We start from the raw sequence: 27,695 nt of genomic DNA on the forward strand, positions 1-27,695 counted from the left end.
CATCCAGTTCTTGGGGTAATGTAATGAATGGTATAAATTACAAGAGCCAACCATGGCACCAACATTTCCAAAGAATGCTTTTGATTTATTCAATAACTAATGTTTCATCTCTGTGGGATAGTTTGACAGTCTAGTGGAGTCCAGTGCTTTTGTCACTCCTGGTTTATAGTTAATAATTAGTATATTTTTCCCCACAGTGTCCTGCAGATTGTGATAATAAATAAAAATTGTACGCTGCTAGTTAGTACCTGTATTTCAGAATTAACTAAATGTCCCCAAAAAAATTAATTACTCAAAAAAGGAGATTTAGGTGGACTTACATTTTCCCCCCTCAATCGTCCAGTTTCCCTCTTTGCTAATTTTCATTATAAATATCCCACTTACCCAAGTGTTTTTCCACTTGCAAGAACCCCCTGAGTTAAGCCTGCCCTCTGGTAGGAGCCGTTTAAGAAAGAATCGCACCCTGACCCCATCCCTCCATTATTTCTTTTAAGGAAATGCCCTCCTTCCTTCATTCTGTTCTCCTTTCTCTTCCAATGGCCTCCTTTGCTTTTTGCCCCAGCTGAGCCTTTTTATTACACATTAAAGGCAGGCAACATCTGGAGCTTTTCATCACACACAGCTAGTCACAGCTTCGCCGCTAACGCATGCATGCACAAATGAACATTTTGCTCCCTCTCACAAACACAGCTTCTCGGCATTCTCACGCTCCCGGCTTGATCCGGAGTGACTGCTGATTGGCATCAATCACAGCCAGTGCAACAAACCTGCTGAAACTTGAATGTGTTTTCCTTCTGTATCCTCTCAAACTGCCCAGTCATAAGATTAATTATACCCAAGTACAGTTTTGCCAACTGAATGCCAATATAGTTGTCACTCAAGGAAAATGTTGATTGATATACTGAACTGTTGTTGTGTCCTTGCATCAGCAGACAATTAAAAGTTGAAAAACAGTATTTTTAGTGTATATTGCAGGGCTGGATAAAAATTATATTCCTTAATCCAGTTGGTGCTTTGCCATATATATTTGGTGAAAGTTTAAAGGAGCCTTGCTTTTACTGTTGAAAATAACAACTTTGAACCTTTACTGCTGTGAGAATGAATGCTTATTTCATTGTTTTGATTCTACTTCTACTGTAGTTCATGTCTCACACCACTGGCTTTTTAAAATGTCATAAAAACAAACCATCTCCCTCTTGCTTGATTTCTCATCTCAACAAATCCTAATCTGAAAGCCTAACTTGTCGAGACAGAGACCAAACCATCCTTTTTAAATACAAAGCATTTCCGCTGGCTTCCAGAAACACTTTGCTTATGACACGGCAGCAAGCTGTCAGAACATCCAGTTCACGTCCATAACCATTCCAGTGCAAGTGTTTGTCAGATTTCCTGCACTGCTACTCACTACTGTGCTAACCTGAGTCATCACCTGCTCACTGAAGCACATGGCTTGTCTACTTAAATCCTCAGTCATCAAGTTGATGGCAAGAAATGCAAGGTGACATTGCGGGGAAACATTTGCTATTTTAGTTGTCTGCGTGTTCAGCTAGAGTTGGACATGTGTGACAAATTGGAAGCCGTCAAAATATATTGGCCAAAAGTGCCAAGGCTTAAATGCCCGTTAATTTAATGGAGCTTTTTAAATGATAAGCATTACAATGTATATTTTGCCCCTATTTCACAACCTCTTGGTGTGCTAGTTCCCCAAAAAGTGCAATTCCGTCTCAACTGCATTTTTATAATGATTTTCAGTACTTTGACTTTGAGATGGCTGACTAAACCAGGTTTTCTTGTGTGTTGAGGGGAGATTTTAGATTGAGTTACCCTTCAAGTTAGTGTCCTTTGTGCACTGGTCTTTCATTACAGGTTAGAGTTTCTCCACGGGCTATTGTTAAGTGTTAGGGCAAAATGATCAGTAGGATTTTGGGTACCCAACTTCATCGCCAAATGTAGGTCATTCAAAGTTCAGTAATTATATCCCATTTGCTTTTGTTTATGTCATTTTTTTAAAGGCTTCCTTACAGTTTTTGTCCCATTTTCTCTTTTCATGATTTAAAAAACATATTTTTTTCCTTTTCTTGCTTTATTGTCTCTTTTTTTTAAACCAATCAATCAGTCTATATTGGTATTTACACAATACATGAGGGCAATCTGTACCAGTGTAACACTATTTAACAGTACTGGAAGTAACTCTGCTTTAACTTGATCTTTTCATGAGCTGCAGCTCCTCCCACACAGCATCCTTCAACTTCATCACCCTTTTCTGACCCGTTGTCATTCCCCTTCGTTCTATTTCTCTCTTTTATCAGCCTGTTATTAAAGTAGATCTTATTAAAAGGCATGAGGGAAAAAGTAATCTATATTTGCATTCAGTCTATAGCAATTCATTAATATTATGACATTTAGAGGGAGCTCGGTGGGCTCGGGCTTGCTGCTACCCTTTTCCCTGCTTGAAATGTTAATTTAAAAACTTCCCTCCTAGTAATGGAATAAGAAATCCTCTCTTACCCTATCAATTGTGGAAGTCTGGCGAGGCATACTAATTCACGCAATCGCAGTAGCATGTCATTCTGATGGAATAAGAAAATGCGGAATTGGTTTTAAAGTCCTTAATGCCATCACTTGTGTGCATGTCTTTATTATGTATGATCAAAAAAGCAGAAATGAGCACACTCACATATTTTTGTGAGTATTTCTGTATAGTTTTAACTTGCTGAGAATAATTGAGATGATATCTAGGAATATACCTGTATTGATTTAAAACAAATGATAGCAAATAATATGGAAACAATGCATTTATTCTTGATGTTTTGGTTGGCTTTCAGATTACTTACCATGTGCACGAGACATTTTGGTAGTGTGGTGGCACAGACTATACGCACTTACAAGACAGATCAATTCCCTCTGCTCCTCATAGTCATGGGAAAACGTACCTCCAATGAAGTTCTAAATGTTATTCAAGGTAAATGTTTTAACAATATTGTATGTCAAATAAATGTTTCATTTTTGTAAGAGCAATGATTTTTTTAATTTACCTTGTTTTTGCCAATAACTTACACTATTAACTCATGAGCTACAATTGACAATGTCTATCACTGTTAAGGACATTTAATGAGTTACTGGGTTAGAGATTTATGTTTGTGGCTCCAATTTACCTCGTAGGTAATACGACAGTGGACGAGCTAATGATGAGGTTAATGGGAGCAATGGAGATCTTCACGGCACAGCAACAAGAAGACATAAAAGATGAGGTAAATGAACATTCCCTGTCAATCACAGCAGAAAGAAGAATATTGTTTGAAAAATCGAAACACAGAATACAATTTATCAGAGTTATCACAGGTCAGTAAAACGTAAATAAAAGTCTAGCAATGTCTCCTGCGTAGGCACAAAATCATTATCCTTTTCTGATTTAACATCCTTTTCATTATTAGAGGTCTAAGAAGTTCATTTTTTGCATGCTTAAATACATCTTATTTAAGAATGGTATTCATACTGTTATTCAGAATCTCTTGCTTGGCATTGTACTCTTTCATCTGTAACAATGGGGAGGCCTGAAGAAGTTTGTTGCTTTACCTGGGCCGTAACTAGTGGATGAATAGCAACACGCTTGAGCAGAACAGAATGCATTGTTAACTTTAATGACACACAGACATTGTTTCACCTCATTCTTGTTTAAGTAGGAGTTAAGGGATAGGTTCCCACACTCGCCAGTTTGCCTATCTTTTGACTACAGTATCTATAAATGACAGATGTCACTCAGTATTAGGAGTCTAATAATTAGTCTCTGAGCAACTATGCTAATTTAAAAGCTGTTTCATGACAGTTATGGGAACCACAAACACAAATACATCTATATCAAGCAGTTATTGTGCCTTAATCTCATCAATGGCTCAGCTCAATCAGTAAGAAACCACACATTTACGTTGGCTCATAACCCAGGTGCAAGCCTGCCTGAAGGAAAAAGCCTGCAAAATTGTCACATGAGACAGCATAGATTTTTAGTTGTTTTGAAAGCCTGACACAGCTGTGTGGTTATCTATTAAGACCAATAACCACAGGAATTGAGTCAATCTTCTTACTGACAGGACCTGTTCTCGTCTCCAGGGCTGAGTGAGTGAAGTCAGCCTTGACATTGTTATGATTCTAATCTTTATGTTGACTTGTCCCAAGTATAGTAGTAATAGTTTACTTACTATTATGTCTTTTTTCTTTGTGTCTTTTACAATTTTCGCCTTTTATTCTATTTTCCCATTACACTAGTTGACACACTGCAAACACAGACATCCACTCACTTAGCAGACATTTTGTGATGACAAAATGTCTGGAAACAGAGCGACCAGATAGCCATTTTGTGTCTTTAAACATTTCTGGCTTCCTCGAAAGTCATTCCAGTGGTTGTCTCTGTTTTCATCTCAGTTGAATACGCACTGATGGGACGTCTGCTTCAATCAGTTTGGTTGACTTAAGTGACTGGGAAAATGTGAATAACAAGAGGTATCTCATAAATGATAATGATGAGCAATTAATTTGCAATAATGCTGGCAAAAAGGGAGTTCAGTAAAAGTTAATTTGTGTCACTGAAGATACAATCTGGAATATGTATCAATGGGACTAATTAAAGAACTTCAAGGTAGTTCCAGATAGTCGTTTCTGATGTATCAAATGTTTTGTTACAACTGTTTGCGTGAATCATCTCCAGTCATTGACGATAGCGTTTTTCTAATGTAACCTTCAACCACTTATATTGTTTCCTTTCTCTGTTCGTCCATTATATTGACCTGGACCCGCAAATGTATCCTTTGCATGTGCTGCCTCAACGCAACAATACACACCGTCCTTTTGCTTACCCACTGCTTAGTTTCACAGTGGCCTCCTCGGATTATCACAATAAGCTTCCTTTGCCATATCCGGGTGGACACACAGCGTGGGCTCTCAGAAAAGTGAAAACTAATGGCTGTTCACTGTTAACACAATAGATCCTCACATTTAGTCCCGGTCTTTCTAAAGCACTTTGCGGCCGCAGCAGGTACATAGAGAAAGGCCGTCGCTCCCCTTCCCTCTGTACAAACAGGAAGAGAGAAGTCAAGGGAATAGAAAAAAAAAAAAAGGATGCGAGGAGGAAACATAAAAGCAGTTCAGAGTCTGATAAATGACATTATGGTCACAATGAATTGCCCTCTGTTGCTACTCTTTCATATATCTGGTCTTTGTATGTAACCACACTTTAACATGCTGCGTTTTCTTTTGCCTCGATTCCTTTTGGTTCCACACCCTCTTTGCCAAAGCTCACATGTTTAGCCCTGATTTGTCCATTTTTTTTCTTTTTGTATTGATTTTCCTCTTTTGCTTTATCTTTTGCTCACTATTTTTCTATTTATGCCCCTTTTTCTCTTTCTAACTCTTTTTTTCACCCCAATTTATATTTCATCCCTTTTATTCGTGCTTTTTCACTTTCTATTTGACACGTCCTCTCTCTCTCATTTCACATAGGACGAGCGGGAAGCAAGGGAAATGGTGAAGAGAGAACAGGACGAGGCCTACCGTCTGTCTCTGGAGGCTGACCGGAAAAAGGTAATATATTAATGAAAGCAAATCCATCTACACTGGCTTGCTTGGAACACAGGTGTAAAATGCAAAAATAAGCTAGATATCACTAATGGCAAGTCTAAAGTATTACATTGGAAGAGTATTAAATATACTGTACTGTCTATAAGATTACTGTGGGAACAATTGGTACTATCAGAAGTAATTTAAATGTCAATTTAACTGCATCACAAGGGTGAATCATTTTTTAATCAGATTTGGTAAACATTAACACATATTTTCAATCAACCAGAAATGGACTAAATAGACTAAATAGACTAAAAGCTAAATCACAAATGATTCAATGAAAGAGCTACTTTCCCCACTCAGCTATGTTTTGGTCCCTTCTGTTTAAATTCTTGGTTTCCTTCTCAGAGGGAAGCTCAAGAGCGAGAGGAGGCTGAGCAAGTTCGCTTGGAACAGATGAGAAAGGAACAAGAGGAAGAGAAGGAGGTTCGTTTTCATCACGCTCCTATAACTCAATTATTAGTTGGGGTCAAAATGTTCACCTTTGCAGATGCATTACCTTTAGTGTCGTGCTGCCTTCTGTTAATCAGTTCTCAACAATGACTCTATTAGTAATGTTTTTTAAATTTTGCCTTTAAAAGACTGGATGTTATCAGGCACGCAGGCCTTTGAAAAGAACACCATAGTTTACTGACAGTGAGTCCTCCCACCCACATCACCCAACTTTACCCACAGTTATTGTTCTGTTTAGCTGCTTTGCATTGGTATCGCACACAAGCCCATATTGAAGCCAAAGTTAACAAAAGACTGAGGCTTGCTCGCAGGCCTGTGCGCAAACACATATATTCACTTGAAAACAATTATTGTATGCCAAATGGGGGGTGAGACACACACATACACTGTCACGCATATGGGAAAAACAATGATTCTGCAATGACGACGCCAATGGCGTTATGCGCTTTGTAGTGATACGGCGTAGTGCTGCTTGATTGCTGTTTGCTCAGCAGCAAAACGCCTCAAGGCACCAAGTGGTATTGGGTGACGCTGCTCGCTCAGGTGATTTGTCACTTAAGTTAAACAGAAAACAACAAAAGAGTCTCTGGCCGCCCACCATGATTAAATCATTGTAGACCTGTGTGCACACCGGTGTGTTTTGTACAACACTGAGCACTACGGCTCGATACATATATCACATTACCATGCCCAAGCTTTATAGAGTTTATATATTGTGGTCAGTGTTTTACTATGCCAAAATACAAATCAATATCACAAAAACTTGTTGAGCCCCTTAGAAAATTACTATTCACTAATTCTATGCCAAATAGCTCCCATTCTAAAATATTTCCCAATAAATTAAAGTAATCTTGTAGGGAGGGGGGGTGCACTTTTTTCATGTTTCAACAAATTTACTATTTCCAAACGTTTGTAGGGGCCTTAATTTTCAGTTGTACGGCCTTCAGGTGCACTGCCACTCATCTATTGTTTGCTTTTTTTGTGGTTTGCCGGATCCATGAATAGCTAGATGTTTTTGATTATTTGAATTAAGCAAACCAAGCACCGCACCTGAGCAGACGCGCGTTCCGTGGTTTCTTTAGGGACGCTAGCGCTCACGTTTGTTGGGTGTTTATGGTTGTGTCTGTGGTTGACTGTCTCACTCCATTTGTCCTGCCACTATCATACACAACCTCAATCTGTTATTGGTGTGTGTGTGTGTGTGTGTGTGTGTTACTTTTTCCCCGGGGTCCCTTGAACTCAGTCAGCATCATCTCTTGCACCTGAGGGAGCTGTTGATGGCGCGGCACGAGCGCTACCCAGCCCACCTCACACCAGAAGCTGCTAATGAGCTACTGTTGTACACTCTTATGAAATATAATTGCATTATGGTGTGTAAATAAAGCCGGGGCGTGTTGTCACAGCATATGCTCCCCGGCTGGCCAAACAGGAACAACAAGCGGGGGGAAGCCGGAGTTGAGGGGCAGAAGCAGAATGAAGAGGGAGGCCCCTGGGAGCAGCTGAAACGCTGTCTCCCAAACACATGAGAGTTGATTAGTTGTGCTGTGAAATCTGACAGGTGATGGTAGACTTTTGTTTCAACAAAAGCCACGTGTTTTCTAAAAGTACAAAAGTTAAGAGTAGAATTTGTAAATATCTTTTTCCCCCTTGTAAACTGTTCTTGAGCTATTGATGGAATCTAGTCGAGACTAATAGTGCAATTGAATTACTGATCAGTATCACACACTTGACTCCATTTCCATAAAACAAATGTCACATCACCTGTATTGCCTTAATAAGTGTGTGAGGGGGAACGTGAAACAGCTGTATTTAATCTCCACCTGTATGTAAAGCCTGCTGCCTTCAGTCAACAGGCACGTTATATGTTACTGTATATGGCAACGTACCTACTGCACAGAAAAATGTCCCCCTTGATCTTTTAAATAACATGTTATGTCTACATTTAGCTGTTTAAACGGATAAAGAATTAGCTTTTGGTTGGTTTGGAGCTGCAAAAAAGTTGGAAAACTTTTTTGCAACATTTCAGCCTGCAGTTTTAATGCAACATTTAAAGTCTGCCACAACAAGTGACTAAATGGTTTCTTTTTCTCAGGCAATACGTTTGTCACTGGAGCAGACCCTACCACCAGAGCCCGGAGACGAGTCGCTGGAACAAATCAGCAAGTTACGAATCCGTACACCCAGTGGCGAATTTCTGGAAAGGCGCTTCCTGGGCAGCTGTAAACTCCAGGTCCTCTTTGACTTTGTGGCCTCCAAGGGATACCCCTTCGAAGAGTTCAAGCTCCTCACCACCTTTCCTCGTAGAAATGTGAGTATTGGCTTCTTTTTTTCTCGCATACTGCAATCGGTGTCAGAATAGTATTCAATTTCAGCATTGGTGTGCACCAGCAATATTTTCCAACCAGTTATCATTTATTCTAAATCCCACAAGAACATTGTCTTGCTGACATTTAACACAAGATCCAAGTAAATTTAATAAGTTGACGTTCCCATTTTTACAATTCTCTTTAAAATATTAACATATCAATTAGTTCAAATAAAAAAAGTGCATGTTTTCCCCCTCTATTACTGTACACAAGGTGGGTTCAATTGGTCATATATATATGCTATGCATTTCTAATTAGGCACTTATAAAAGAACGCATTAAGACTCCCAAGTCTATCATTTAGCGTGAATAGTACGATAGTCATTACCCCAAACAGATACTATATATAAAACCTTAAATGGCATCAAATAAAGTTATCCAATCAAATCCAATCCAAAATAAGTCAAAAAGTGTCAATATATATATATATATCGGTTTTCTTCTAAAAACAACTGCTAATTCATCTGTACTCAGCCGTTAACATACTTTATTTCCTTTTTATTTTCTTCACCACCTACTTCAGTGCATAACAATTACCTAGCATCCCAATTATGACTACAGTACACGATGGCAATGAGGATACAGTAGTCAGCAGCAATCTCTGCGGTTCTGCTGACGACCAGGCGTCAGCTTCTTGCAACCCACATCATTAAGCGTGCTTGGTCGTTATGCTCTTTGGTAACGAGTTAATGAACACTATATTAACTACTCATTTAATTAGCTGTGCCGTTGGAAACGAAACTGAGATTTCCATTAATCAGTGGATGGGATGTCAGTATTAAGGTGTGTGTGTGTGTGTGTTAACCTCTGTGTAGACTTGCCCAGGCAGTCTTTAGAGACCAGTACATAACAAACACACACCTCGCACTTTATTGTGTCAGAATCACGCAGTTCACACGCATTGATATTTTCATACAAACACATGCAAAGCTCACAACTTTGTTATGTAAAGTACTCACAGTTTTTTCTTCGTAATCAAGAGGAAACAGGTTTTGGAGACAGCTAAAGAAATCTGCAATAACAAAGCAATCAGAGAAGAAGCCGCTTAATGAGGAAATGACTGAATAGGACACATGGAGTAGTTAGTGAAAAAAAATGGATGATTGAGGGGGGAAAAAAAATGATAGATTCAAAGAAGACAGCCGATGAGTGGAAGCGCCAGTGAACACAGGCCCTGGTCTAATCCCGCAGCTCTGAGTCGTAATTAAATGAGGGAGAGCAGAAAAAGCCTCCATCCTGTCCAGACGCTCTCAATGTTGCTCTGCCAGCATCGGAGGATAGAGAACTATTGCTTTTGTAATGCCACACAACTGTTGACATCTCAGTTCTCTCTACTTATTTACAGCTTTTTCAGGGTGTCACGCTTGTTGTAATGTCGAGTTGCCCATGTCGCCTAGATCTCTTTAACATATAAAATACACCTACAAACCTACAAAATAACATTTTCGCAATCTACTAAAGTTGGCTGCATGAAATTAAACAGATTAGGTGATGGACATAAGTTTCATTCGTTTGAAATTGTGTCATTTAAAAAATCAGGTCCATTCAACCTACGGTGCAATTCAATAATAACATATTCTAGTCAATATTCGCCAAGATGATAGTACTTGTTAAAGAGCCAAGTACTTCTTGCAGTGCCACTTGCTGTAAAATGTCTCAAAGCCACCAGCCTAAATTAATGCTTGCAAAATAATTGATGGCGATAGATGGCCACGGGGGTATTAGTAAACGTCTATTTCCTTAAATAGCAGCCAGTTAAATAATGTGATTATTAGATGCCTGTGAAATTGACTTTTATGCATAGGACAAATTAAATGTCTTAATTTCTTGCCTAAGCCGCCTTCGGAAAACAGCGCCAATCCGTGCCCATGCGTTTCCATTTTTTTGGACTCCTCATCAGCTTTTGGTCCCAATGGCTTATCTCCTCAGCACTACAGCAGGCCTTACACTGGCATCATTTGTAGAGGGCTTAGCCGTGCTCAGGGAACTAACCCTTTCTACGACTGTCTGCAAGTTTGAGAAGGGGGTGTTGACTTAATGTTTCACTTTACTCCATTCAACAATGTTCCAGCTTTTTCTTTTTTTAATGGCCTGAGGTCATCTCCCCTCATTACTAAAATGGACATGTTTAGACTGTTCCTTTGGCCATCCTGTCTTTCTCAGACATCCAAACACTGTCAAACTAGTATTTTATTTTCCTCACTCTTGATACTGTACTCTTTCCCACTCTACTAAGCAGTCTTCCAGCACGAGTCTCAGACAAAACCTGAGATTCTGTAAAAATAAACAGGCGCACAAAAGAAGGCTGTACGGAGCCGGAATCGATTTTACATCTGTTGTACGTAGGGTTTTTTTTTCTTGTTATCTGAACATTTCATTTAAACATCTACAGGAGTTTATTTTCAAAGTAGTTTAATGCATCCAGAGTGGCTTCCTTTCCCAAATTCTTTTTGAATAATAAAATGTGAGATGTAGGGCAGCAAAGATCACTACTTTTTGAAAGCTGCAATCTTTGCATTTTACCCTCGACCACCTCTTCCTCACCTCCCAAATCTTCTAGTTTCCCTTCTCTTTGTCTCAATTTAATTTCTCTCCCCCTTATTTATTATTTTTCGGTTATTAAATCATATCATTTTATAAATTAGAACTTTACTTAGCCTTTTTTTTCTATTTCTGCCCTGGCGCGTCATGCTGCCAATGCTCCAGCTGATAATGATCTCCTACTGCTTTTGTAATTGGTCAAATAAACACTACACAACATTAGTTTAAAACTGGACAAGCTATTTGGTTTTAATTAACTCAGGAGGGGCTATAATCGCCTCTTAGAAATGCGTTATTACAGCCGCACGTTTAATTATGTTTGGATCGAACATGTCGTAGGACTGTGTTTATTTTGTCTTTCGTTTCTCTCACGCTGAGCTTTGCTCAATGCCGCCTCATTGTTTTACAATACAATCCGAACAATTGGCAAGAGTTTATTTTTCACCTTAGGGCCAAATTTTACCTGACAGAAATAAATGTAAAATCATATCAATTCAATTTTAAAAGGCTATTATGTGCATATAATTACATCTTGAGCGCTGTTTCTTTTGGGGGTTTAGTCTAAACATAAAAGCCATTCAAAATACATAAATATACATTTAAGCTGTTAGGGCTATATTACATTTACATCTGTGAAATGTATTTAAAAATAAGACAATCAACATAAGCAAAGGTAATGTTAACCTTCTTGTATACAATTAGAGGTATTAGTTCAACAAATTCTTTAAAAGAATATCACGTAATTAAAAATATATATATATATTTCTGCACCATTTTCAACAATGATCATATTATTAAATTTATTCCTCTCAATTAATAACTCCTAACATGTAAATATGGGCCAAGTCTTACTTCTTGTATATTTGCTTTCATTTATACGTACCTTTACACATGACAATATTTTTTTACATTCAATCACCATCCCATCCAAAAATGTAGCATTTTTGCTCAGAAGCATCGTTTTTTTTTTTTTTTCATGAGGGTTTTGGACTCAAATGTAAATGTTGAAAACTTATTGACACAGCATTGAGAAATGAATAACAAATCGGAGCGCTCGTCCACGTCTCTCGTATGCATGCACACTGGCATGTGAGAATGCGGCAGCACAGGAGGAGAAAGTATGGCTTAGGCAGAGCGGCGGGAAAAACAACAGCTTTGTTTGTTGACAGATGCCTCCATGCTTATGGTCTGTTAATTGGATAACAATGTAAACAATCACCGATGGCGCCCGTCTCCTGTGTCAGTGTGGCATCTTGTTTCCCTACTTTCCTTCTCAGAGTCAGATGCTGCGTTTCCCCTTGTCGTCACGCCTCTCATCCAAATTTTGATGTGAATCCACACATACACACACAGTGAGGGCTAGCTGATTTTAAGAGCGAGATGGTCAATGGAACAATAATTAGGTGGGTCTTGGCGATCGGCCATGACATATTGGAACCGTCAATTGCGGACGAAACTAATATGTGAAGAAAATTTCATATCAGCAAGCCCACAGCGTACTCTTATGTTTTTGCATGACCCGATGCGGGGGAGTACACTATGCATTTAGCGGAAACGCCACCGATGTACGTTTGTGGTGTGACCCATTTCATGTCACCCTCTGATTGAATAGTATATCTGATTGTATAGAAAAGAATAGTTGATTATTTGTAAATATTTTGCTCTAGGTATTTTATGTCCATACCTGATAACGTAACAAAAAGGTATGTTCGTCACCATCTCAGTGCAAAATAAACGAAATCCCACAAGAATTTGGAAAGACCGCTAAAATTACGTTAAGGAATAAAAAATGTTTAATAAGGACATGCTTAAAATAACAACAGAGTGCTATCCTGATGCCTCCTTAGAGCAGTGTATCCCAACCTTTTTTGAGCCGAGGCACACTTTTTGCATTGAAAAAAATCTCAAGGGACACCACCATCTGAAAATCTTTGTCGCCTATATTTATAGTAGTTATTCTCATCGAAGTTTTATCAGCAGAAATCGCATCAGAAATTATTCCAAAATCTAATTTTTCACAATGACCTAATGTCACGAAAATTTAGCCTGTGGACCCTGAACAACTTCCGGTTTGAGTGATGCAAATAAACAAGTAAAGCTATTGATCGCATCATTTTATGATTTTTCTCTAAATATTACTTAAATCTCCTAATATTCCGCCAAAAAATTGTGCTCACACAGACTTTACGTCGGCAAAAGTTGATGCCCTAGAAACCAGACAACCTCCGTTTCGACTTAGAGAAAAATAAGCAACAATATTACTGTTTCACAACTTGAATCAAATAATAGTATAATCTACAATTTAACGTTCGTCATATTTTGATTTGAACCTTGCAATAGTTCCATTTTAATCTCCTTATATTCATATTAATTTTTCTCTCTCAATATCACATTGTATGACTTCTTGCAATTTCCCACGGCACACCTGACCATCGCTCACGGCACACTAGTGTGCCGCGGCACAGTGGTTGGGAAACACTGCCTTAGAGAATCAAAATAGTGATGGAACATTTGTGAACACTTTGGCATATTTTGATTAAGAATCAAGGTCGTATGATTTAACATATTAATTAAACAGTGATCCGTTTTTGGGGTTGGATCACCCAACCCTACACATAGTTGGATTTAGTTCAGACTGACAATTGCGCACAGGCACTTTCCCCACCCCAAAGCTTCATTTACTCCTACTTGCTGTTGTTGTTTCACAACAACCTGCTGGGCTCATTAGCATGTCAGCCATTTGCGACGCCCCGCTTCGGAGGTGGGGAGAATTCTAGTAAGGCGGCAGCCCAGTTGGTGCCTCGGCCCGCCGCTGGGATGCTATATGATAGCGCCAAGTGCGACACAGCCATCACCCCGTGCCACGAGTTAGTTGACGAGGTGAGGGGAGCAAGGTGATATGAGAGCCTTCTCGGGACTCCCGCTGAGAAGTCAAGTGTCTAAATGGCACGTTGAAATGAGGGCTGGGACATAAAAGACGGGGAGTCAAAGACCGCCGCTGTGCACATTGGTGTGACATTTCCAAACACCCTTGGGAGATGTAATGGGTTGCCTAATGTTGATATGTCCTTCACCTAATTCTTTTCTATTTTGTAATTTAGAGTCTGTGCTTTAACTTGTTCGTTGCCATTGACGTTTCTAGATATTGAAAATAAATACATTCTCTATTCACAACAAAAGAGAGACGTCGACATCAGTGTCTATTTACAAGTAATATGTTTTGTAGCAAGATAGGATGTAGATGAGTAGGGGAAAAATGGAGAAAAACCAATAATATTGCAAACTGGAGATATCCCACTGAATCTGATGTAAAGTTTGATCTGGTGAAAAGGAGGAAAAGCACAAGGTGTGACTCGTTCATGGTCAGAGTTCACGTTTCGTTCCCGACAATAGTCTGTCTTTGACATGTCACTCTTTTTGTTATGAGGTCAACCTTTTCTGCACTGGGTTTGCCCTTCGACCCACGAGAGCAGGTATAGGGAATCGCTTAATTAACCCACCGTGTGGTTAGAATAGGAGCTCTAATCAGAGGGGCTGGTACTGCAGTCATCAGATAAGCCCTGGACACATCTCATTGTCACAGCACCTCCCTGCCACACAGCCCATTCAGCCCAGGTGTTAGATTGGCCCGATGTAACACAACCCCTCCAGTGATTAGCTCACATAAGCGAAGAGGCCCACGGGGTGTCAAGGAGAGTCAGATTGTTGGAGAAAAAGAAAAAAAGAAAAACAGGTCGGACCCCCTTCATGTCAGCTAACTTAATCAGCGCCGAGGTGGGTGGCAAATAATTCTCTCATCTTCATTGGTTAAACTTGACCAAATGAGTCTTTATTAAAGCCCAGCAAAACACAATGTTCTACCTTAACTCTCGCAACGACTCAGTCGTCAACATTAACAGCACGAGTGGGTTTGTTCGACTCTTTTGCTCCTCGGATTCCCGAAATGCAATGTTAGGAATCCATTCCACGTGGATTAGGTTCTAATACGTGTGCATTCAAACGAAAAATGTGTTTAAACAACAAATGAGGAGGCAGTATCTATACCTTGAGGTACTAAATGTATCTCAGTCTCATATTCCTCCTGCCTCTCCACAGATCACCCAGTTGGATCCAAGTTCAACTCTATTGGAAGCCAAGTTGTTCCCACAGGAGACTCTCTTCCTGGAGGCCAAAGAGTAAGAAGTGACTGACAGAACTGTCCAAACACACGAGCACGGGCCCAAAACCCATCTGGGTCTCGATATACACACACCCATACTGACACTCACGCAAACATTCATGGACACACACACACACACACACACTGGCATGCACATGCAGTGACACTCAAGTGCAAATAAGCTTCTCTGCCCTCGGCCTGGTCATGGTACACCACCGTCAGGTGTAAGCGTGTTGCACAGAGGAGCAAAGACAATATCACAAGCACACAGCCAAGCTCCCCCTCCAAAAAAAAAGCTACAGCTTCCCCCAATCGGAAATCTTTTGCTCTTTTACATACTTCACCACATGATGTGTGTCATCACTTGGCCTCAAACACAACACAGCGACGGCATGGAGGTCCTAACTAGAAAGACCTTTATCACAGGAATACAAACTTGCCTCCCCTCCCCTGCCCACAGTCCGTTATTCACAGCATTCGACTCAAACGAGGCTGTTTTTCCCTTTGTTACATGGTTTTTGCGTTTGAAAGATTCAATAAAAGCCAGCGAGAAGAGACAAGACGTCTCATGTCCGCTTCTATTCCCCGAAACCACCCATCATACTTCATTCCGTTTGCCATTTATCCATCTCCACCCCTTATTCTCATTTTCTGAACCGCTTTATCCTCAGGAGGGTCGAAGGGGGTGCTGGAGCTAATCCCAGCTGTCTCCCGGCCAGAGATGGTCAATGCATGTTTTTTTTCGGAATGTGGGAGGAAACCGGAGTACCCGGAGGAAACCCACACAGGCCTGGGGAGAACTAATTAGCTATTATATTCTTCCATATTTATACCTCCTATTACCGATTCTGTTTTTCAAATTCATTTAACATTATTTAGAGGGTTTTTCTTTCCCTTTAGCCATAAAAAAAGTTAAACCAAAATATGAAATTGGATATGGTGAACGTACTCAATCAATGAAGCAAAAAGGCCCAACTAAAAAATTGCCATGTTTGGGTAATATGAATCTTTTAACGGCTGCTACCTTAGCACACATGAAGCAGAAACATGTACAATAGTCCCAAGCAACAATGGAATACAAATATTCGCTTTTGAAAAAGGCAATCATTTGGCTTTTGGCCTTTTTGATTAGCCGTAATCTCCACAACAAAGTGGAGAGGATAGAAACACAAAATAGAAAAATGGTGTTGCGAATCATTTTTACTAGCGCTTATTTTGCTGGAAGCTGTTTAGAATTAGTCGCGTCTCAAATATGATTTCTCGCGGCTTCAACTTAATCCTTGCGGGTGAAATAGACAATTATCTGATAAATCTGGCTGAGCGCTGTCATTCCTTCCTGTTGTGTCTCGGAATGTTTAGAAGGTCAATCCTTCCATCCATGTAGTCATCCGCAGTCACGGCTGTGTTTTCCTTGCTTCTGCTTGCGCGTGTTCTCGTCTCGTATTCGCCGCTTGTCTGCTTTCTCACGCGAGGAATGAGTGGCGTTAACGTGCTCATTTCCTCGGCTCGGGCCAAACGAGATGGATTGGCTGAAGGCGAGCAGGGCGAGGCTAGAGGAAGAGCCGTGGGGGAGAATTCTGACTTTCTGTCTGCTTATCAGCACTCGTGTAACGCTTGATTAATTCCGTATTTCTCAGTAAGCGTGCGTGTCGGAGGAAAGACGCGATACTGATGGATGATGCATTTGTTAGTTATGAATGACTCTGCAGCATTTTCACGCGATGAATATAATAGGAGTGTCGGTGACTTTTGAACAGGGTTCCCGTGGGGTGCTAGATTTACTGTTGTTGAAAGTGTCTTTGAGGAATTGAATTTTAACTACTATTTTTCAATTCCTTACTTTTGAAATTGTGCTGGATGGCATGAAGTTGTTTGTTGTAAAAATGAACGGACATTTTAGGAGGTTTTTTTTTTCTTCCAAATTGGCTTCCAAATTAAATGCTGTTTTTGCTTGGCCATCATTTCAAATATCAGAGCACATTTTTTTGTGTTATGCAGAAATTTAAGTCATTTAGGTCATGGATTTTGGTTTATGCTTGAAGTTATTTCACATGTTCAAATAAGTTCCAAATATTTTTAACAGGTTCAACTAGGTTCATACACATGGAATTCACTAAAAACAGTCAATCACCATCACCAGACGTCCTAGTTAAAATTGATTTAATATCAGTCACCATCAATACCAGCCAATGATTTCAATATGGTCGCACATCTCAGGTGAATCTGGAAAATGATTATCTGGAAAAATATTCTTCACTCCCAAGAGTTTCCAAATTTTACCGTGATAACCATTGAAGAGTTCTAGTGAGACTTGGCTTTCTATGGAATCATTTGGACATGTGGCGGGCGCTTAAGGCTAAGGTGTAGTCTGTTTGTGCAACTGTCAGACAGGTGCATGTGCTGTCAGTCTTCCTCGGGGGGACGGCGCGTGCATAGTGCATCTCCCGTCAAGTGTAAGTTTACTGTTGCTTATCACGCAGCGCCATTCGTTCCATAGGTTTGGGCATGTTCCTTTGCCCATACTCGGAAATGCCACGGAGACATAATGATACTTCACGTCAATCTTTTCTGTCAAATGTTAATAGGTCAAGGACTTGCTTTTTCAATATTTGGAGTTTGCATCAAAGTGGAAATTTTGATTAAATACATGTGTGAATGAACGCATTGTTAATAAAAAGAAATTAATTACATTTAAAATAATAGAGATACACTGGTTATGGCCCCACTAAAACTCGTTTTTTAATTTTTTTTAATGTTTTTTAAATTATTTCATTGCTTCATTAATACGAGGGGTTGCATGCAAATATAACTTTTTTCACCATGTAATCATGTACATGTAAATTCCTTCTCTGGTTAAAACAGTGGTTTTCTGAATCATTCAACTATCTTTCCAGAACCTTTTTGACGAAGAGAGCCATAAACAATTCATATTTTCAAACATTATTCCTTGAGAGCAATACTCAGAATTTAAAAGTACAAATACATGAAAATATGAGCATTTATTATTCATTTCAGCACTTTGAAAGTAAAAAAAAGTCTGAATTCTTTTGAAAACATTATTTCACTATTGCTAATCAATGAGAGTATGCATACAGAAGAGTCTAATGAAGAAAAATTATAATTTAAAAAGGCGGAGAGCCATATACACCCATCCAAAGAGCCACATAGGGCTCCCGAGCCATAGCTTCCCCTACCCCTGTTCTAATCCCTCCTTTCTGCTGGTGTGGGCTTCCTTCATAATTAAAAAAAACAAAACAATATAATAAGGATTCTCTGTGGACTTGCAGTTTGATTATGATAGCCTTTATATTTAGTATTTTGGCACCAAATCTCATCAAATAGTTGCCCTTTGACACAAAAGTCAAATCTCAGAGCTGGATGTCTTCATCCATGCCCGTAACCAGTTAGTTGTCCCATCGGGATGGGACAACTGGGGTCAAGCATGTCACTGGCTGGCGGAGGGGAGCAAATTCCCGACGCAAGCCGTAACCCCTCCCTCCTTTTGAAGAGGGAAACGCGGGGATGTCCCAATGGCGGCATCTCCATCCCAGACTAGCCTAAACTTGGAGGGTCAGCTCGTCGTTTACTTTCTCAGAGATTGGTGGCCCATGAAATCTGGGAGGCTTAAACTGTTAGAGACACGGCACAAAGGGGGGGTCAGCCCTCTCTCACTCTGTGTCTATTTGGTCATCCCACAATGCTCATGCTCGCAAACACAAAACGCACACACACACACACACACACACACACACACACACACACACACACAAACACACGCAGAGCTGTAACCAATCTGATTACAACTCGACTTTTTCAAGCTTACAATATAACTGGACTTTTAACATTTCAGGCTTCTATTTATTAATTGCAGTCAATATTCATTCTTTGTACTAGATATTGATTGGCTTTAAAGAAAAACTTGTCTATTTGAATTGGAGAAGTTTATTAAATTGCATCCTTTTCTTCACACCTTGTAATGTTAAAAGAAATCCTTCACACCTTTTGTTCATCCCCAAATTGTCCCATTAGGGGTCAAATAAAATAGGGCTCCTGCTTTAAATACAAAATATCCTTCTGTAATATTTTTTATTTGGACAAAAAAACTAAAACTTATTGACCTTTAGGAAGCTGAAATGATCTTTTAAAAAATGAATGTCTGGCATAAAATACGGTTATGAACAAGTTACATTTAAATATTTTGTTCTCATAGATTAATACATGAAAAAATAGTCTAATGTGATGAATTAAACTCATGAATTCATTTTTACTTTTATCCTCTCTTTGTTATGCACTTTCTTTCACTAGTATATAAATTAAATATAGCACATAAAATACTGTATATGTATATATTGTACTTTTAACTTAACCTTAACTCTATGACTACAATGCACAGTTCTAGACATTAAAACCATTATTAAGTCAAAATGGACCAGCGTATAATACTTCATTGCCGCCCTCCCTGCAAATGGATTTGACGTCTATTGCCTTCAGTGGCAGCCAATACTTAAATCCCTTCCTATTTTCCCAACACACACACACACACACACACACACATACACCGTGGCGGCAGTGACATTTAGGAGTGTCGAGCCTTTGTGCGGAACACTTGAAGTTTCAAAAACAAGGCCAATTGAAGCGGTCCCGCTCAAAGGCAACGCCATTGTGCGCCGACACATTGAGTTTGGATTTGGGACAAAAGTGTTGCTCAAATTTCCCGCAAAAAGAAAGACATCCTCCATCTGTGATATCAATGAGGCTCTATTCAGCGCAGAAAGGGAGGCAGATGTGGAGAGCCGGAGTGTGTGTGCGCCTTTTAATTGGCTAGACACACACACACATACACACACACCGCAGTTATGCCTTGAGCTGAAGTCCAATAATCTGGCCGTGTTGATGAATACTTGTAGCCCATTCATTAAACAAAGATAATCCCCGCCAAGATAGCTCCAGGCCTCAAAACGCCATTGTGTGTGTTTAAAATATTCATACGCCATACATGCTCTCTAATTAACTCGACATTAAAGTTCTTATCTTAACCCTTTTTTTAGGCTACTCGTATAACTCACTGGCTCCCGTTGACGGCGCTACACGTCCAATCATTCTTGATTGGGACTGTGAATGGTCGCTGCCAGTCCTCCCTGGCAATCGAGGCAGGCGTAGTCAAGGCCATTGAAAGATAGCATTCAACATTTAAATGAATTGGAGCTCTATTGTTGATATTGGAGGCCATAAACAGTGTTTTTCAGTTTTTTAAACTTAGTATTTATCAACACTTTTTTTAATTGATACAAATATTTATGTTATTTCGTAGTATTTATCAACACTTTTTTATTGATAAAATATTTTAGTTATTTCGTGGTCAGTAAACTCCTGCGAATCACTTCCTTTTGATTTGAGCATTTCTGTCTTATTTCCTGTTGATATTTGGTCAATTTAGAATTATAAAAATAATAATCTGCCCTTCACATACATAATTTGATGTCATGTTGCCCATAATTGTACATTTCCTAATTTTAATATTGTGGTCTACAAAATACCAGATATGATGCCCACATGTGTGAACGCCAGGCCTTTAAGAATTTATTATAATTGTATGATAAGTGTTAATAGCCAAAAGTAGTCCCTTACCCCTCAAATGAGTTGCATTACATTTTCTTTTATATTAAGGGTCAGTGTTGGGAACAACAAGTTCAAATTGATTTCTACAGTTATTGTTTTTTTCCCCTCTGACTTTGTAGCTTATTCATACTGCACATACAGAATTTTTTTTTCTGACATAGGCGCTGTAGAATTAGAATTTTGTGAGTTGTCATTGCCTGTGTACAGTATTGCATCATACTCAATTTCTCATCCGCAGTCATATTGGTACTATCAAAAGAATCAGCAGAAAGTGACCAACACAAGTAGTAGCCTCTAACTAAATTCCCCCCAAATCAGTAGGAAATGATCCAAAACTTAAAGTAACTGACCTGTAAGTATCTTAAAATGATAAGAAATTGGCTCAAAATAGAATCACTGCCTGCCATTGACAACAATAGAGAACCAATTCACTTTAACTAGCAGGAGATGCTCATCTTCCAGTACCTTTGACGTTATCAGATGTCCTATCGATTTTGACTGGGGTCATTCAGTAACCTTTATATGGCCCAAAAAAATAATAAATTGGTCCAGCCCCCAAGCAATCTAGCGGCTACATATGTGGCCCGCGAACCAAAGAGTTTGACACCCCTGGTCTAAGCCTTTGATGAGTCCCTTGAAAAAAAACGGCATTATGATCGGGATTACAGCGTCCATTCTCTCTACGCCCCAATTAAAAAAGCCCCCTGCGCATTAAAAGTGACTGCGCACCGCCAATGGTCTTTGAAGCGCTTCATTAGGCCTATGCAGCCACCAAAGTGCGTCCGGCCTTTCATGGCATTGATGCGTTGCTCTCACACAAAAGGCCCATGCTTGAGCCGACATATGTAGCAGCATGTTTCCGCTGTCCCGCACCCCCGATGTGCGGCCATGGGGAGCGGCCTCTCCCGCTGATGTCAGCCCGGCCGGGCTGTACCCCGACCGGGCTGCCTGCCGGCCTGCCTTCCTTCCCCCCTGCCTGACCGTAGTTAAGTCGTTCGTTAGTTAGAGTAGCACTTGGACAGAAAAGAAGATTCTACTTTTGTTTGGTTAAGTCCTAGCAAGTAGAATGTATTCATTTAATTTCATGCTCGTTGAATCGATCGCTGATGTTAGAATTGTTAATAATAACAATGGTTGATGCGCTATAAAGGTATATAATAATGATTTACTCTCAAATGTACTTCCTTTAATCCCCCCCCCCCTGAAAAATGAGAACACTTTACACCCGTTTTAATGCATTTGAATGCAAACGTTGTTAAATGACTAACAAAATATCTCAGGATAAGATCCAATGTTGTCCACAAATGAGTATTTCAGTCATTCATTTGTATTAATAGTCAGTAGAAAGACCATAACCTTAATACAAGCTGTCACGGCAATTATACGGGTGTTCCAAAATGTTTGATCTCATTTCATAGGCCAACAATTTTGATGCTTTTTGTTGGAATGACCTCAAAAAAAGTGGAAAAAAAGAGCTGGAATGTGGCTTTCCACACTTGCTCTTCCCAACACGCTTCCTTGGCCTATATGCAGGAAGGCTTCACGAACCTGTTCCACTGTCCAAGCATACTCTAATATGCAAAATGCCGGAAAAGATAAGAATAACTTGAAACGTTTCCATACAAGATGTGAAAATTTGAGATAATTCCAACAAAGATTGTCAAAATGATTGACCTACGAAGTGGGGTCAAACATTTTAGAACACCCTGTATTTTGCTTTTGTCTTATTTCACAATCATAATATTAGAGTATTTGTTTTGATTCTGTTCCCTCGAAATTTGTACTCCTCCCAATCTTCGATCGAGAATTTGAAGTGCCAAAAATGGGTGACATTATTAACCCATTCAGGCACAGACGTCTATAATGGACAGCTATTCAAAAATGGAGACATTTGGCCTTCAACATTTTGTAGGCCAAGTTACCATTTTTTGTGAATTATTATTGCATGGATTAATATAATTAGAAATACAGACATACAATATCAACTAAAGCTAAATTAATGACTTTAAAATGGATTCAAACAAAAAAGGCAATTTAAAAAAATAAGCTGTACCTAATTTTGTAACTATTACAAACTACTAACACGTGAAAATTGTTTACGCTTCTATTTGACTTTGACAAAAAAATAAACTCAAGATATAGTTATTAGTTAGTCATCCAAATCTGACATTATTCACCAATTAAACTTGGTCAAAATCTGTCTAAAACATTCAAACACTGGACTATTATTTTTGAAAAAACAAATTTACAATACCATCGACATGAAAATGTTCAGTAGACGCATTTCTACCAGGAGTGGATCTTTTTTTCTTCTCAATTTCATCCTGCCGAAGCAGTGGTTAATTACTTTGAATGTCAAAAAGATGTCGTTTTAATATCGTCTCCATTAGCCTGTTGGCTGGGTAATTAAGGTGCAGATGAGGAAACAGATGGCATTTGCTTACAGTGATTCACCGAGTCAACAAAGACGACAGCCAGGGACGTTTTTGTCTCTCTTCTTCTTCTTCCTCTTCTGTGCAGAGAGCCTTGATCTTCGGCTGAGCAGGTGAGGAAGGTGCATGACAGGTGTTTGGGCTGCCAAGGTGCCCTTTGGCAGTGCTTTGTTCGTGTGTGCATGCGCAGACGTGCTCACTCTTTGGTCAACTCTTCTTGTAATGAGACACAATCATGACTATTCTCTTGTTGTGTTTAGGCATACAGGAAAAAATGGAAAAACTACATTTCTCATGTTTTCAAACGTGACTGAATGACAAAAGGACAAAGAAAGGGGAAAAACTTTTTAAAAATGTAGTTTTATGAAAATAAAACTACAGTTACTGACGAGTACATGAAGTGATTCACCAGTCGCGACACATTCTGGACCGACTAAATAATAACAATACATAGAATTGAGTTTATTAATAGGGCTTGGATTTTTTAAACAAAGTTTGAAATTGAATGGGCATTAGTTTAAATTGCAATGAAAATATTTATTATTATTGATCAATATTAGGTGTCATTGACCATCACATGACACTCAAGAAACCTTTCCAAGTGGGTGAAATGATTTAAAAAGTATGATTTTGAAAAAGAAATAGATGACACTTACCTATCGGAAGATGATAGAAAGGCAAGATCATATTTCATGAGAGAAACTCTAAATATCAAAACCTGTGAAGTTTGGATAAAAGTCACTCGAGTTTTTTGAAAACATGTCACATTCAATTTGGGAACTTTTCATTCTTAACCCTGGACATCTTGGAGTTGCTTATTAAAAATGGGCGTTATGGAAGAAAAAAAATGAAAGAAGAACACTCAGGTGGACACAGTTGAAAAAGCTCGACAGCCAATGGGAAGGCCGCCTCCCCTTTTGGCCAATGACAGGCGCCACATTGTTGTCAAATTGCGCTAATGAAAACGACGGCTGCAACAATAGTAAAGGGAGAAAGCGCTCAGTAGCCACTGACGATCTGTGGAGGAAGTTAGTGTCTCACCCACGGGAGAGAGCTCCACTTTTTTGAGTGTTTTTTTTTTTCGGGCAAAGGGGGGGTCGCCAAGAGTGTCTCCCTTCCTCCCTCTTGTCTCTCTCGCTCCATGAAGTAAGTAGAAGGCGCTCCGCTCCACCTGAGACTCGCTTCCCCTCGCCTAGTCTTCATTTTTTTACCCCCTTTGCCATCATGGATCTGAGACCGGACATGCATTCTGCCGTGAGCTCGGCGCCGTCGCAGGTGACCACCGTGACCTCCATCCCGGTGTCGATGGCCGGCAACCTGCTGCGCGGGCCGCCCTTGCTGCTGCGCGCCGCCGACAAGTACCCGCGCACGCCTAAGTGCGCTCGTTGCCGCAACCACGGCGTAGTGTCGGCGCTCAAGGGCCACAAGCGTTACTGCCGCTGGAAGGACTGCATGTGCGCCAAGTGCACGCTGATTGCCGAGAGGCAGCGCGTCATGGCAGCGCAAGTGGCGCTCCGCAGGCAGCAGGCGCAGGAGGAGAACGAAGCCCGGGAACTGCAGCTCCTCTACGGCACAGCCGAGGGTCTGGCCCTGGCAGCCGCCAACGGCATCATCCCGCCCAGGCCCAGCTACCAAGTCTTTGCCTCGGTGGCCGGAGAAGCCGTCGCTACTGGTAAGTCCTAACCTAACAGAACAAAATAAATAAAATCTCGGAAGAAAAAGAAACGCAACTTCTTAACTGCAATGAGTCGAAATTAAACGAAATTTCCATTAAAAATATAACAAATATTTGTTTTCATTTTTTAGAAGCCATTGTGCCATTTGATTAATAAACGTACTGTAAGTATAGCGAAAGGATGTATAGAATTTTCGTGACTGGTTGTCACATCAATTTGTATCCTGAAACATTTGTTTCATATACATACTTTTAAAGTTTTTGTTGCTTCTTCCCCCTCTATATTTACACACTGAATTAATAATTACTTTCATACCCGCAGTTATTTAAAAAAATACGAAAATGTACAAAAATATTTATTGGTGTGTTTGTATTTGCGTATGTACATAATTTACTCCCCAAATATATTCACACAAAGCATTTGCACAATGAACTGAATTAATAGTTATTCTGTGTTCATTTTAAATGCTGCCTAGATGCAAAACACACATTTTAATTATGACAGCTATAAACGATAGTAAAGCATAATTTTCAATCGGATTTCAATAGCCCTTTTTGTCCCCAAAACCCTGAAATGATTAACCCAAACGACTCCACCATAGATCAGAAACTCATAATATCACATTTATACCGACGGTGTATTGAAGTCAAAGTGTGTGTCGCTCTTGCCTTAATGGACCTTTTCTCTTTAGATTCCAGCGGGCAAAAGTTCGAATTATTCCCAAAGGGTCAAGCGTCCGGTCCCTCCACCCCGCAGCAGGCCGGCGGCAAGCAGACGCCCGCTGAGAGCGACTCCGCCCCGGGCATGTCATCCCCGGAAGGCCGCCCCACGGGGGGCGGAGGAGGCTCGGGCTCCGGCTGCGGCTCTGGCTGTGGCTCCGGCTCCGAGAACGGCGACAGCGAGTCCTTCACCCACTCGCCGGCGACTGCAGTGGCGACAGCAGCCGGGGGCAAGCCCTCCAAGGACGGCGGGGAAACCCCCCGCTCCGTCAGCTCCCTCGGCTCGGACTCCGGCTCCGAGACCGACCGGGAAGAGCGAGAAGCGTCGCCCTCGCCTTCCTCCAGGCAAACGCACGCCCTCGACATCCTCAGCCGGGTCTTCCCTAGCCACAAGCGCAGCGTGCTGGAGCTGGTCCTGCAGGGCTGCGGGAAGGACGTGGTGCAGGCCATCGAGCAGATCCTCAACAACCCGGCTCAGGCGGGGCAGCACAAGGCCGCCGCCTCCGATGAGCCTTGGGGCGGCGATAGAGTGCCGCAGAGCTCGCTGCCGCCGCCTTCCACTTCCGCCTCCACTTCTTCGTCCTCGGCTCCGGCGCCCACGCGGCCCACACGGCCCATGCTGCCCGGCACCATGGCCCTCAGCAACCGCTCGGCCTTCTCGCCCCTGCAGCCTAACGCCCCCCACTTCGGCGCCGAGCCCAGTGCCTACCCGCTGGGGACCCACCTGGGACTCAACCCGCTGCGCTTGGCCTACTCGGCCCACAGCCGGGGCCTGGCCTTCATGACGCCCTACTCGACCGCGGGCCTCATGCCCGCGCTGGGCTTCCGACCTCCGATGGAATATGCCTTCAGCGACCTCATCCGGGACAGGACCATGTTGCATAAGGAGCAGGGCTACGGTGGAGGGCTCTACGGGCCTCTGGTCAATAACACGCCGGACAAACAGTGACTGGAGCCGGACTCGAACACGGAAAGTCCTTTCAGCCCTTATACACTTCGAAATAATCCTTATAAATACGGATCTCTCCACACACCCTCTTTCATGCATATTACTTCGATGCTACTTATAGTTAAAAAAAAATACACACTAAATACTACCATCATGATCAACATAAAAAAACAAGTGTGATAGGCCCAAGTGTTTATGAAAACAAGATAATTCTTTTTAAGAAATGAGTACTATATACAAAGTTTTTTTTTAATGATTCCATTAAAATGCCTTGCACATGTTGAAAATAAATAGTACGCAAAAGATGACACACACATGTAAAATATTTCGTTAAATACAAGTGAACTTTACTCAACAAATGTACAGTTTCAGCCAGTGCATGTTACATTATGCATAGTTTGAACAGTATACTGTGCTTAAATGTAAGAAATTCCAGTTTATAGTTCATGTCCTAGTACGTTTGCAAGTCAGTACTGAGTATTGTGACTTTGTTGCACTCCTTTTTAATGACACAATTTCTGTTTAAATTCAAAGACAATGAAAACTATGGAAAGTATTTCCATGTCATTAGACAGGTTCTTTTACATTCTCAAGTCTGTTAAAAGTACCCCACCAAATCTATTAAAATATTCTAAATAGTTTTCATTCTTATCCATTTTCAGGGTAACTATTTTGGGAATTTCATAAAACTTAAAATGATTTATTATTCTTACACTTCTATTATTTGTCAGTGTTTAATTATAATTTAAATAAATGAATAAATGCATTTATAGATTAATAAATTTGAATTATAGGCAAATTAGTAGAATGTTAACTTTATTTTGTCAGGAACAAACAATCAACGAATGTATGGACTATCTCCAAAACTCCTAATTTTTCTGTGTAAATTAGCACCGACCTCATTTTCCCCCCTGTATACTTGTTCTTTAGCAATACCCAAATAAACCAATTTTTAACATAATACAATTGTTAAACTGAAAACAAAGACCTATACGCAGGTTATGCAGCCCCAATAATTACTCTAAACATAATTTAAAAATCATTGTATTTCAATAAGTTTTCTGTAAAGAATGAAGGGAAACCACTTAATTGCGCACAAATTCAATCACCTCTGACGGCGATAGACGTCGTCCAGCTCATTTGATGGCTATCACAGCCAATGGCAGCCA

The 27,695-nt window shown here is 40.4% G+C and overlaps 2 protein-coding genes across 2 annotated transcripts in view; both read left to right on the forward strand.

The window, feature by feature from the left end:
• faf1 (Fas (TNFRSF6) associated factor 1) overlaps positions 1-15,691 on the forward strand; it is a 42,390-nt gene extending 26,699 nt beyond the window's left edge. Inside the window, exons 14-19 of the mRNA XM_077718004.1 lie at positions 2,826-2,962; positions 3,163-3,251; positions 5,494-5,574; positions 5,962-6,039; positions 8,159-8,374; positions 15,068-15,691. Coding sequence (XP_077574130.1) covers positions 2,826-2,962; positions 3,163-3,251; positions 5,494-5,574; positions 5,962-6,039; positions 8,159-8,374; positions 15,068-15,151 — 685 coding nt within the window. The 3' untranslated portion in view covers positions 15,152-15,691. The remainder of the gene's footprint in view (positions 1-2,825; positions 2,963-3,162; positions 3,252-5,493; positions 5,575-5,961; positions 6,040-8,158; positions 8,375-15,067) is intronic.
• A 7,348-nt stretch (positions 15,692-23,039) lies between these two features.
• Positions 23,040-27,082, forward strand: dmrta2 (DMRT-like family A2). Its single transcript, XM_077717709.1, has 2 exons — positions 23,040-24,854; positions 25,550-27,082. Exons 1-2 carry the CDS (start codon positions 24,407-24,409, stop codon positions 26,524-26,526), a joined length of 1,425 nt encoding a protein of 474 aa, XP_077573835.1. The 5' UTR covers positions 23,040-24,406; the 3' UTR covers positions 26,527-27,082.
• The last annotated feature ends 613 nt before the right edge of the window (positions 27,083-27,695 follow it).

The sequence above is a fragment of the Stigmatopora nigra genome, chromosome 5 (assembly GCF_051989575.1).
Source record: "Stigmatopora nigra isolate UIUO_SnigA chromosome 5, RoL_Snig_1.1, whole genome shotgun sequence".
NCBI classification, from domain to species: Eukaryota; Metazoa; Chordata; class Actinopteri; order Syngnathiformes; family Syngnathidae; genus Stigmatopora; species Stigmatopora nigra.